This window comes from Manacus candei, unplaced genomic scaffold, assembly GCF_025592945.1.
Source record: "Manacus candei isolate 608988 ecotype Guabito, Panama unplaced genomic scaffold, ASM2559294v1 h1tg000057l, whole genome shotgun sequence".
Lineage (NCBI taxonomy): Eukaryota > Metazoa > Chordata > Aves > Passeriformes > Pipridae > Manacus > Manacus candei.
The window spans coordinates 309468-321863 of NW_026138105.1; the positions used below are offsets into that span (position 1 = coordinate 309468).

A 12396-nucleotide genomic window follows, 5' to 3' on the forward strand; every position below is an offset into this window, starting at 1 on the left:
CCTCCCTCTGCTATGAGATGTTAGGGTTAGGGTTAGGGTTAAGGTTAGCAAGGGTTAGGGTTTAGGTTTTAGGGTTTACGGTTTGGGGTTTAAGGTAGAGTTAAACCATCATTTTCGGGGTATGGGCCCGATAGCTTAATTAGCTGACCTTACTAGAAAATAATATAGAGGGAGTATAGAGGATTTTGATTCCTTTAGTGTAGGTTCGATTCCTACTTTTCTAAAATTAGGAAATGAGAGGATTGGTATACCTCTATGTTTACTTTATCATAGTAACCCTTTTGGATTCAGGCACATTTCCTTGAGTGTCTTAGGTAGGGGGTAGGCGTGCATAGGAGATAGGAAGGCTGGTATGCCATAGGCATATGTTAGGGGTAAGAAGTTTTTTCAAAGCAAATGTATGAGTTGATCATATCGGAATCGAGGGCAAGAGGCACGGATTCATAAGAATCCTGCGGAAAGGAGGAGGGTTTTTGTAGCTAAAGTAGGGGGAATGAGTTCTTGAGGGAGATTAAGTGAGCTGGGGTTTAGGAATAGAATGGTTGTGAGTGCATTTATTAGTATAATATTAGCATATTCGGCAAGAAAAAACAAGGTGAATGGCCCTGCAGCATATTCTACCTTGAACCCTGAGACTAGTTCAGATTCTCCTTCTGTCAGGTCAAATGGAGCGCGGTTTGTTTCGGCAAGAGTGGAGATGTATCATATTATTGCTAAGGGCCAGGAGGAGAAAATGAGGTAGAGAGGTTCTTGAGTTGTAGCTAGGGTATTGAGGGTGTAGTTACCACTAAGGATAATTACGGATAGGAGAATAATGGCTAGGGTAACTTCGTAAGAGATAGTTTGTGCGACTGCTCGGAGGGCGCCGATTAAGGCATATTTTGAGTTAGAGGCTCACCCTGATCCTAGAATTGAGTAGACTGCCAAGCTAGATAGAGCTAGAAGGAAGAGTATGCCAAGGTTTAGGTCAGTAAGGGGAAAGGGTAGGGGAAGCGGTGTTCAGATTGTAATTGCTAGGAGAAGGGCTAAGATAGGAGTAGATATAAATAAGTAAGGGGATGAAGTTGATGGACGAATTGGTTCTTTAATGAATAGTTTTACTCCATCTGCTATAGGTTGTAAGAGGCCAAGTGGTCCTACAATATTAGGCCCTTTTCGGGCTTGCATATAACTTAGAATCTTAGGTTCAACTAGGGTAAGAAATGCTACGGCGATGAGGATGGAGAGAGCATAGGATATTGATATAATAAAGTAAGTGAGGGTTAAGTGAATTGTCATGTGGTTTGTGTTGGAGCTAGGGAGAGGATTTGAACCTCTGGGTAAAGGGCTTAAGCCTTCTGCATTTGCCAAGCTCTGCCACGCTAGCGGTCTTTTTCTAGGAGGGGGTTATGGTGAAGCTCTTAGTAATTTAGTTGGGTTCATTACTGGGTGCGAAGCCGTGTTTGTGGCATAGGCCTTACTTCTTCGATCCTTTCGTACTAGAAGGAGTTGTAACATAGATAGAAACCGACCTGGATTACTCCGGTCTGAACTCAGATCACGTAGGACTGTTAATCGTTGAACAAACGAACCCTTGGTAGCGGTTGCACCACTAGGATGTCCTGATCCAACATCGAGGTCGTAAACCTCCTTGTCGATGTGGGCTCTTGAAGGAGATTGCGCTGTTATCCCTGGGGTAGCTAGGTTCATTAATCAATTATATTGGGTCTGGTTACTATTAGCACATTGATGGGTAGTTCTTGGTTAAGATGGATTGTCTGATATTTGGAGGTTAAGTTTGTCTCCAAGGTCGCCCCAACCCAAAAATACACACCAGCAAAATCCCGGGGGAGTAGGCCCTGTGGGTGAGTATTGTTTATGGGAGTGGTAGTAGATTTTAAAGTTCCACAGGGTCTTCTTGTCTTATGGGGTTATTCCTGCTTTTGCACGGGAAGATCAATTTCACTGATTATCTGTAGGAGACAGCTAAGACCTCGTTAAGCCATTCATACAAGTCCCGATTTATGGGACAATTGATTGCGCTACCTTTGCACGGTTAGGATACCGCGGTCGTTGAACGAATTGTCACTGGGCAGGCTTCACCTTTAATACTTGGTTTGCTAAAGGCTATGTTTTTGGTAAACAGTCGGGTCTTGGATTTGCCTAGTTCCTTTTACAGATTTTAATCGTCTTTGGGGGCGCTCCATAGGTGGGTTAACAGAGTTTTGGGTATAAGGTCTTGTTAAGGTTAAAAAATATCCTGTGGATTATTAATAATGTTGTAATGTAAGCTTGCGCCATAGAGGGGATCCCTAGTTACTTATTTTAGCATAAATTCTCTTATTTAATATAAGTTGACCTATTGGGGAAGAGGGAGTCATGAGGAAGTTTAGATTTTTTTAGGTGAGGAGCTTTGACGCGTTCTTTAATGGTGGCTACTTGAAGGCCCACAATTAAGCTGTAATTAAATTTATCCACTAGGGGAGAGTGTATTCTTTTTTAAAGGAGTTGTACCTCCTTTAAATAGCCCTTAATTCGCTTCATGTGGGTTGAGTGTAGTCCTGGGAGGTGAATTAAGAGGGAACTAAGATTCATTTCATAGGCAACCAGCTATCACCCAGCTCGATTGGCTTTTCACCACTACTAACGAGTCTTCCCACTCTTTTGCAACAGAGACGGGTTTGCTCAGTAGATAGCTGCTCGTAAGTAGCTCGCTTGGGTTTCGGGGAAGCAAGCTTAAATTGGCGTTTTGCTTGGGTAGTTCTCGCTAAATCATGATACAAAAGGTACAAGGGTTGGTCTTTGCTATTTATTGCTTGGTTTGTCATTACTATTTCATTCTTCCCTTACGGTACATGATCTCTATTGTGTCTTGAGTTTACCTTTCTATCGCCTATACTAGGTTGAGTGAGAGAATGTTTTGATTTAATGGATAGTATTAACTTAGTTTATATGTAATCTGGTAGAAGAGCTAGAGTTAGGCTTCAAGGCGATCTGATATGGAACAGATATCTTTCAGGTGTAAGCTGAATGCTTTAGTTATAGCTACGTCTTGGTAGACTAAGTGCACCTTCCGGTACACTTCCCTTGTTATGACTTGCCTCATCTCTAGTTTAGGGGTTTATTATAAATAAAATTAATCCTAGCTTGTGAGGAGGGTGACGGGTGGTATGTACGTGCTTCAGAGCCAGCTTAAAGGAGGCATTATTATCCTGCTTTACTGCTAAATCCGCCTTTTAGGAGTGATTTCACACTCCTTGTCCTGAGGTATTCTATGCTAGAAAATGTAGCCCATTTCTACCATCTCATGAGCTATACCTTGACCTGTCTTATTAGTGGGATGTTGCTGTTGTGCCCACTGTTAAACCCTCAGTTTAGGGGTGGGCTGACGACGGTGGTATATAGGCTGATTTGGTAAGGGATGGTTGGGTGTATCGTGGGTTATCGGTTATAGAACAGGTTCCTCTAGGTGGGTTTGGAGCACCGCCAAGTCCTTAGAGTTTTAAGCGTTTGTGCTCGTAGTTCTCAGGCGGATGCTTAAGTGGTGAAAGCATTGGGATTTAGGGCCAGGCATAGTGGGGTATCTAATCCCAGTTTGTGTCCTGGCTTTCGTGGAGTTTTGTTGATCATGAAGCTAAGATCATTTCTATGAGAGTATTGGATGCATCTTGTGCTTATAACAGCTTGGTTACATTTCAGTCTTAGTTGAAGTGATAATGAAAAACCACTCTTTACGCCGTATAAAGTTAATTTGGGTTTCTTGTGTGACCGCGGTGGCTGGCACAAGATTTACCAAGCCTGGTAAGTTGCTTTAACTAAGTCAAGTTTACACTTATTGCTTAATATTAATTACTGCTGAAAACCCGGGGGGGTGTGGCTAGGCAAGGCGTTTTGGGCTACAATTGGAGTGGTGTGCCTGATGCCTGCTCCTGCTGTCTTTTTAAGGTGCTGAGGGCATTTTCACTGGGATGCGGATACTTGCATGTATATATTTGGCAAGAACTAACTGTAAGGTTAGGACTAAGTCTTTTTTGTCCTTGGGTATGTGTAATAGCCGTCTTAACATCTTCAGTGTTATGCTTTATTGTAAGCTACAAGGACTAAGGCTGTTATAGGCATAGTGATTATTATTGGGGCTTGTTTTAGTTGTAGTAATAGTTGCTATTGATTTAGGATTTGTTTAGTGGTTGGAGAAGTAGTTCTAGTGGATAACAAAAATGTGTTGTTGAGAAGTTAGAAGAGTAGAAAGGGGCAAGATTGTAGTGTTGTGGGCGGGTTTGTTAAGGTTTTATGTTCTTGTAGTTGAAATTACAACGATGGTTTTTCAGGCCAAAGGTCTTGGATAGAGGCCAAGCAGGAATTGTTATGACGTACTTTATACTATTTTTAAGTGTTAGTTTTATTTTGGGAGGACTAGCAGTTGCTTCCAATCCTTCTCCATACTATGCAGTAGTGGGGTTAGTGTTGGCGTCTATTGTAGGGTGTGGATGGTTAATGAGTTTGGGGGTGTCTTTTGTATCACTAGTGTTATTTCTGGTATATTTAGGTGGGATGTTAGTGGTTTTTGTGTATTCGGTTTCACTGGCAGCAGATCCATTTCCTGAGACCTGAGGGGACTGGTAGGTTGTTGGGTATGGTGCTGGGTTAGTTTTAGTGTTGGGGGGTGGGGTGTTTATTATAGGGCTATCTGAGTTAGAGTGGTTAGGGATAAACACGGTGGATAGTGGGGGTGTTTTATCTATTTGGTTGGATTTTGAGAGAGCGGCTATGTTTTATTCTTGGGGGGTGGGACAATTTTTAATTGCGGGCTGGGGTCTGTTGCTGACGTTGTTTGTTGTGCTAGAACTTGTCCGAGGGTTGTCTCGTGGGGCAATTCGGGCGGTTTAAGGAGGTGTGGTTCAGAGAATAGTTTAATGAAAATGCCAGCTTTGGGAGTTGGTGATAAAGGTTTGATTCCTTTTTTTCTGAAGGGTTGGAAAAAAGTTTGGGACCAACTGTTAAAGGTGTATGTGGGTGGAATATTAGTTAAGACTTGTGGGGGCGATTAATTGGGGAGGTAAGAGGGTGAAAGGAAATGATGGGGTAGATTAAAGTGTAAACAAAGACATGAACAAATGAATGATGAAAGGAAATGATGGGGTAGATTAAAGTGTGTTAAAAAAATTTAACAAATTGATGATGCAAATGTCTTAATTGGAAAATTAGGGGAATGGAAAGTTTGTAAAATTTGAAATTTTTGTTAAAAAATTTAAAAACAAAAATTAATGATGAATAGAGGGAAAGTCCCTAGATCATTGCAAAAAAATGACAAAATTTTTGTAATTTTTTGTGAAATTGACGACAAAAAATATGTCTGGCGTGCATTAATTAAATTGCAACTTGATGATGTTGCAAAGCAGTTTAAATTTAGTAGTAGAATGGCTAAGGCTTAAGTAAGAGGGTAGGCCTAGAAAGCAACACTTTACAGTAGTGAGTTAAGCAGCAGCCTTGTTCGTGGGAATAGAACGTACTGAAGAAGTAGAAACAATAATCAAAAGATTTAGTCAAGCATGTACGTAACGATTTGTACCTTAGATGTGGTAAGGGTCTGTTAAACAGTTTCTAGGGGGGTAAGACAACTTAAGCAGATTTATGATTAGAGTAGATGATTGTTAATTGTTATAAACTACTGCACCTGGTTTGCTATAGAAACTGTAATTGTTTTAGCCGTGAGAATACATGTAAACTTGTTTGTGTATAAAAGCTGAACTGAGAACGAGGGTCGTCGGAATCCTGACTTGGGGCGTTAGCCCGCAGGTTCCCGGGGCCCCGAATAAAGCACCCATAAACCGGCACTCTGTTGGTTTGTGTCTTTGTTTACGGGCAACAGTTTTGGCGACACCAGATGGAACTCTGGGGGTAGCTGGGCGGCTCACGAGCTGATCCACTCCATGCCGGCAACCAGGTGATTTCTGGGGAGACATCGACCCGTGCCCGACCCGCGCCCGCCGGACGACCCTCTAGGTAAGCCCGAAGGTGCTTTATTCTTTTAGGTTTGTTGGTTGGGAGCCTGCCTATAAGACGGGATAGTGAGTGTCCCGCTGGGTTGGGCTAAAGGTACCTTGGTTGGGAAGCCTAGGCGCTGGTCGTAAGACGCAGCGAAAGCTGCGCGGTACCAACACTCGCCTCTCAGAGGGAGAATCGGCGAGTTGGTTTTGGTTTTGGTTTTGTTCTGGTTTTGGTTATGTTACTGGTTTATATTGTTGTGTTATCGTGCTGGTCGTTAAAAGTATTGTTTTGTGTTGTTGTGTTATTGTGAATTTGATGAATTTAGATTGTGGTGTGTGTGTGAGCTAGTAGCAAGCATGATGTCATTTAAAACCTTTAGAGCACTATCCTGCACAGAAAAAGATATCCCTAGCGATTCTCCGCTTGGTTGCTTGTTAAAACATTGGAAGGAAGGAAATTTTGGACAAGAGTTAAGCAAGAAACAGTTGATTGATTATTGTAATAATGTATGGCCTCAATATGAAACAGGAGGAATGCAGTGGCCCAGAAATGGATCACTGACTTTGGAAATTATAACCCCTTTGATGCGATATTTACGAGAAAATGAGAAGTGGGATGAAATACCGTATCTGGATTTCTTTTATTATTTAGAACAAAACACTGAATGGCAAAAGGAATGTGGTATCTTAGTGTTGAAAGAACTGGAACTGGAGGATGATAAATGTAAGAAATGTCAAGAGCGGAGTATAAAGATATTGAAAGGATTGGATGATAAACATGAGCGGAAAATACGGTTTTCAGAACCAGAGGAGGATGTGTCTTTGTTAGTCTCCCCCGGAGTAACTCCAAGTGCGCCCCCGAGAAATAGTCTCCCTTCACGTGCAAGGGCACAATCACACACCATGCCCCCGTTAGAATCATCCTCGGATGAGGAAGAAACAGGGGGGCGGGAATGTGACAGAACTCCTCTAGCAGAACGGACTCGGAGAGGGCGAAGGGAGAGGGAAAGAAGGCGGGGAGGGGGGAGGGAGACAGACGTTTCGCTCTCACCCCCTAGATTGATGGCTCCCTTGCGAGAAGCGGTTGGAGCAGGCAGGGGAAAAATCATGATAAAAGTTCCTTTTTCGCCTAATGATTTACTAATTTGGAAACAGTCAGCTGGGACATATAGAGAAAATCCTGAGCGGGTGGCTCGTGTTATAAAAATGGTTATAAAAACACAAGACCCGGACTGGAATGATTTACAGGTATTAATAGATACAATTTTAGATTCAACAGAAAAAGAAATGGTATTAAAGGTGATGGTGGAGAGAGCAAAGGAAAGGATTCGTACCCTGCCCCGGGCAGCGCGGGGGACGGTAAACGATTTTGTACCGCGGGAGGATCCCGACTGGGACGCTAATAACCCCGCAGATTATAAAAAGTTAAAAATTTACCAGGAATTATTGGTAGAGGGAATACGATGTGGCATTCCAAAAACGTTGAATTGGTCTAAGTTATATTCAGTAATGCAAGATAAGACTGAGTCCCCTTCTGCCTTTTTAGAAAGGCTAAAGGAAACAGCTAGGAAGTATACAGACTTAGATGTTGAAGACGAGTCTGGAAAATTACAATTAGCATTGATCTTTATGGGACAATCACAAGAATATATTAGAAAGAAATTTCAAAAACTGGAAGGGAGAGAAACAAGAGATTTAGAGAAATTGTTAGAAGTGGCTTGGAAAGCATATAACAATCGGGAAAAGGAAAGTACTAAGAAACAACAAGCGAGCTTGTTGGCGCTTTTACAAGCTTCAGGAGAGAACAATGGGGTCAGTAGTAGGGGAAGGGGACGTGGCAGAAGGGGAAGGGGAGGAATGGGTAGAGGATTTAACAATCAGTCGGGATTTGGAAATCAATATGGGGGAGGACGTGGTAGAATAGGACCAAATCAGTGTGCTCTTTGTAAAGGACAAGGACATTGGAAAAACGAATGCCCATTAAATGCTGGAAATGGAATGAATCCTTGGAATCCTCAAAGCTTTGTGAATCCACAAAACCCTGTTGGTATGGGCACGCCACAGGGTGTCGCCCAAGCATTTATGTTAGGGAGTTGTGGAAGACAGAGCCGGCTAGATTCAGACTTAAAGGTTGTTTTGGAAGTAGAGGGGGAGCCGACGGAATTTAGAATAGATACTGGAGCTAGTTTTTCGGCAATGAATAAATTGATGGGGCCACTAAGCGATTCAACTGCATGGGTGGTAGGAGTTTCAGGACAGGTAGAGGAAAAGGCGTTTTTGCGACCTTTAGATATTAAATTTAGAGGAAAAGAACTAGACCATCAGTTTTTGTATATGCCTAACAGTCCTGAATGTTTATTAGGAAGGGATTTGCTTTCAGCCTTGCAAGCTAAAATTATATTTGAAAAAGAGAGAGTCAAGATAGAAATTCCAGAAGAAAATTTAGCAAAAATTTTTGTTGTGAAAGAAGTGGAAAAGGAAGAAATACCCCAAGAGATTGAACAGGCTGTTGTACCCTGGGTGTGGGAGACCGGGGTTCCTGGGAAATCTAAAGCAGCCACCCCAGTTAAAATAGAGTTGAAGGAAGGAGCACAACCTGTCAGAGTTAGGCAATACCCAATTAGTTTAGAAGCAAGAAAGGGAATAGCCCCTATGATTTCACAGTTCCTAACTCTAGGAATATTACAAGAATGTGAATCAGAATTTAATACCCCCATATTTCCGATAAAAAAACCAAATGGAAAATATAGATTAGTACAAGATTTGAGAGCAGTAAATCTTATTACAAAAGATATTCACCCGGTTGTAGCAAATCCTTATACCTTGCTAACATCTGTTTCTGAGAAGTTTCAGTGGTTTACTGTGGTTGATTTGAAAGATGCTTTCTTCTGCATACCACTGGCACGAGAAAGTTGGAAAATCTTTGCCTTTGAATGGGAAAGTCCAGAGACAGGACGAAAGAGACAGCTCGCTTGGACCAGATTACCACAAGGATTCAAGTGTTCTCCTACAATATTTGGTAACCAGTTGGCAAAGGAACTTGAGGAGTGGAAGATGACGCAGGTAAAAGAATCTCCTTTTTCTTATATAGTGCTTCAGTATGTTGATGACGTCTTTTTGGGGGCTACAGAACAGGGACTTTGTCGTCAGTTAACTATTGAACTGTTAAACATGCTGGGCCAAGCAGGCTACCGAGTCTCAAAAGAAAAAGCACAATTAGTAAAACGGAAAGTTATCTATCTGGGATGTGAAATTTCCCAAGGAGTCCGGCGCCTGGGAACAAATAGAATCCAAGCAATATGTGCTATACCTGTGCCTAGAAATAATCAAGAACTGAGATCTTTTCTAGGAATGGTCGGATGGTGCAGGCTGTGGATTCCTAACTTCGGACTGACTGCTCGACCACTGTATGAAGCAGCAAAGGAGTCCAAGCTAACCTGGGGGACAGAGCAAGAAAAAGCATTCCAGGAACTGAAGAAAGCCCTCCAGGAAGCACCTGCCCTGGGACTACCGGACCCAACCAAGGAATTTCAGCTCTATGTTTGTGAGAGACAGCGAATGGCCTTAGGAGTACTCACTCAGCGATTAGGATCCTGGAAGAGACCGGTTGGGTACTTCTCCAAACGGCTAGACGCAGTAAGTGGGGGATGGCCGGGGTGTCTCAGAGCTGTGGCAGCGACGGTCATTTTAATACAGGAAGCGCGCAAATTGACTCTGGGAAAACACATGATAGTGTACGTGCCCCACATGGTCATAGCAGTTCTAGAGCAAAAAGGGGGGCATTGGCTCTCCTCCAGCCGCATGTTGCAATACCAGGCTTTGTTGAGAGAACAAGATGATGTTGAACTGAAAATTACTAACCATCTCAACCCAGCAGAATTCCTTAGGTCTACACAGGAAGAAGGCACCCTGGAGCATGACTGTGTAGAGACCATTGAACAAGTCTACGCGAGCAGAAGAGACTTGAAGGACGAACCACTGACAGATCCTGACTGGGAGTTGTTCACCGACGGATCTAGCTTTGTGGAAAATGGCACCAGGTATGCTGGGTATGCAGTGGTCACTTTACAACAAGTGATAGAAGCGAATGCACTACCCCAAGGTACGTCTGCACAAAAGGCCGAGATATGGGCATTGGTGAGAGCTTTAATATTAAGCCAAGGAAGGAGAGTTAACATATGGACTGACTCCAAATATGCTTTTGGGGTAGTTCATGTTCACGGAGCACTCTGGAAGGAGAGAGGACTTCTTACTTCTCAGGGGACGATTAAACATCGGGAAGAAATTTTACAATTGCTAGAGGCAATACATAAGCCCTCAGCAGTGGCAATAATGCATGTCAGAGGACACCAGGCTGATCCAGGACGAGAGTTTCAGGGAAATCGATACGCTGACCAAGCAGCCAAGAGGGCTGCGAGAGAGGTATGGACTCAAATGGTTCTTTTACCAACCCGGAATAATCCAGCAATAGCATTCATGGAAGAGAAACCGCATTATTCACCTGAAGATGAGAAATTAGCTGTGATGATGGAAGCGAAGAAAAATATCAGGGGGTGGTATATCACTCCTACGAGACAGGTAATTTTACCAGTCAGAATAATGAAAGCAGTGCTTGAAATGGAACACAACAAGTGCCACTGGGGTGCAGAAGCACTAGTGAAATTCTTGAAAAACGAAATTTTCTCAAACCAGATGTTAACACTAGCTAAAAGGGTGAATGCAATGTGTCCTATGTGTATAAAGAATAATCCAGTAGTCAGGAAGCAAGTACAAATGGGAAAACTACAAGTAGGACAGTTACCAGGAGACTATTGGCAAGTAGATTTTTCTGAGTTGCCTAAGGCCCAAACTTTTAAATATCTGCTAGTGTATGTTTGTACCTTCTCAGGGTGGCCAGAAGCTTTTCCATGCAGGACCAATCAGGCAAAAGAAGTAGTGAAAACCCTTCTGAAGGAAATCATCCCAAGATTTGGAGTTCCCCTAGGGTTGTCCTCTGATCGAGGACCGCACTTTACAGCAGGGATAGTCCAAGATGTGTCAGCTGTATTAGGGATAACATGGAATCTCCATACACCATGGAGACCGCAGTCTAGTGGACAAGTAGAAAGAATGAATCAGACATTAAAAGGTCAATTGAAGAAGATCTGTCAGGAAGCCAAAATCCAGTGGCCCCAAGCAGTACCCCTCGCTCTGCTGAGAGTTAGGATTAAACCAAGGGAAAGAATAGGAGTAAGTCCATACGAAATATTGTATGGCAAGCCCTATCATGCGGCTACTTACCAAGGGGATCCTCATGTAGTGGGTGATCAGGCAGTATTTAACTATGTGTTATCTTTGAATAAGACCCTCACAGCCCTCAGAGGAGCGCTGCAGTGGAATCGGCCTCTGCCCCTGGAGAATCCGGTTCATGACATTTCTCCAGGAGACCAAGTCTATGTGAAAAACTGGTCAGTGGAACCATTAAAGGGAACATGGGACGGTCCTCGCCAGGTGATAATGACCACTTATACGGCGGTGAAAGTCGAGGGAATCGACAATTGGATCCATTACACCCGAGTCAAGAAGGTTCCAGTCTCATGGTCGGTAGAACCTCTCTCACCTACAAAGATGGTATTTCGAGCCAACAATTGAAGATTGTGGTATTCCTGGGGTTGATAAGTTTAGCAGAGACCACCGTGAGAATTGAGACCCCAGATCCTTATTTGTTTGCACCAGAACACACTGATGTAAACTTAACTTGTCTGTTTTCAGATGACCAGGGAGCTGAATTAAGAGATGTCCACGTCAAGTGGAGACGGAGGGATCAAGATCGAATCATAACAGAAGGAGTGACAACAGTTTGGGATGCGACACAACAAAAGGGTTATACCGTCCTGCAGGTACCTGAGGTGTCTAAAACCGTAGAAGGGACATACATGTGTGTAGTTTGGATTCAAAGGAGTTTTGATTATGGGTATGTAGAAATACACATGATAAACACAACTCGGGAAATAATGACTAAGGTACAAGTTATACCCCCTAGGAAAACTCGACATGTGAGAGATCTGCAGATTCCGAATAGAGAAATAGAACAGGAAAATTTAATTGTGGGCCTAATTCGAGATTTTGGGAAAGTACAAAACGTTACCAAAATTACTGCATGTCTCCCTATGCCTCATGCAGCAGGAGACCCAATTCCATGGGGAATAATTCCAGTGCCAGAAATACCCAAAATGTTTAAGAATATTACAAGGAATTGCAAATTTGTAACCATCACATGGAGCGAAACGATAGATGTATGTTTATTAAGTGACAAAATGATGAAGAAGCAATGTGAACAGATGCCGGGATATTTCCGATAGGTAGTAATTGGGACATGGGTAACAAGTGAAACAATTAATGAATTAAAAGGATACTGTTTAGTTACAAATTCAACACACCCATGCTCTAA

General features: G+C 42.7%; 1 protein-coding gene across 2 annotated transcripts; it reads left to right on the forward strand.

The window, feature by feature from the left end:
* Positions 1–6020: 6020 nt before the first annotated feature.
* On the forward strand, positions 6021–11597 carry LOC127478073 (uncharacterized). Of its 2 annotated transcripts, none has more exons than XM_051803242.1 (2): positions 6021–10006; positions 10177–11311. In XM_051803242.1, exons 1-2 carry the CDS (start codon positions 6324–6326, stop codon positions 10235–10237), a joined length of 3744 nt encoding a protein of 1247 aa, XP_051659202.1. In that variant the 5' UTR covers positions 6021–6323; the 3' UTR covers positions 10238–11311. The 2 variants fall into 2 exon arrangements, with proteins under 2 accessions (XP_051659202.1, XP_051659203.1); XM_051803243.1 differs by having other exon boundaries at positions 7463–9029; positions 9316–11597.
* The last annotated feature ends 799 nt before the right edge of the window (positions 11598–12396 follow it).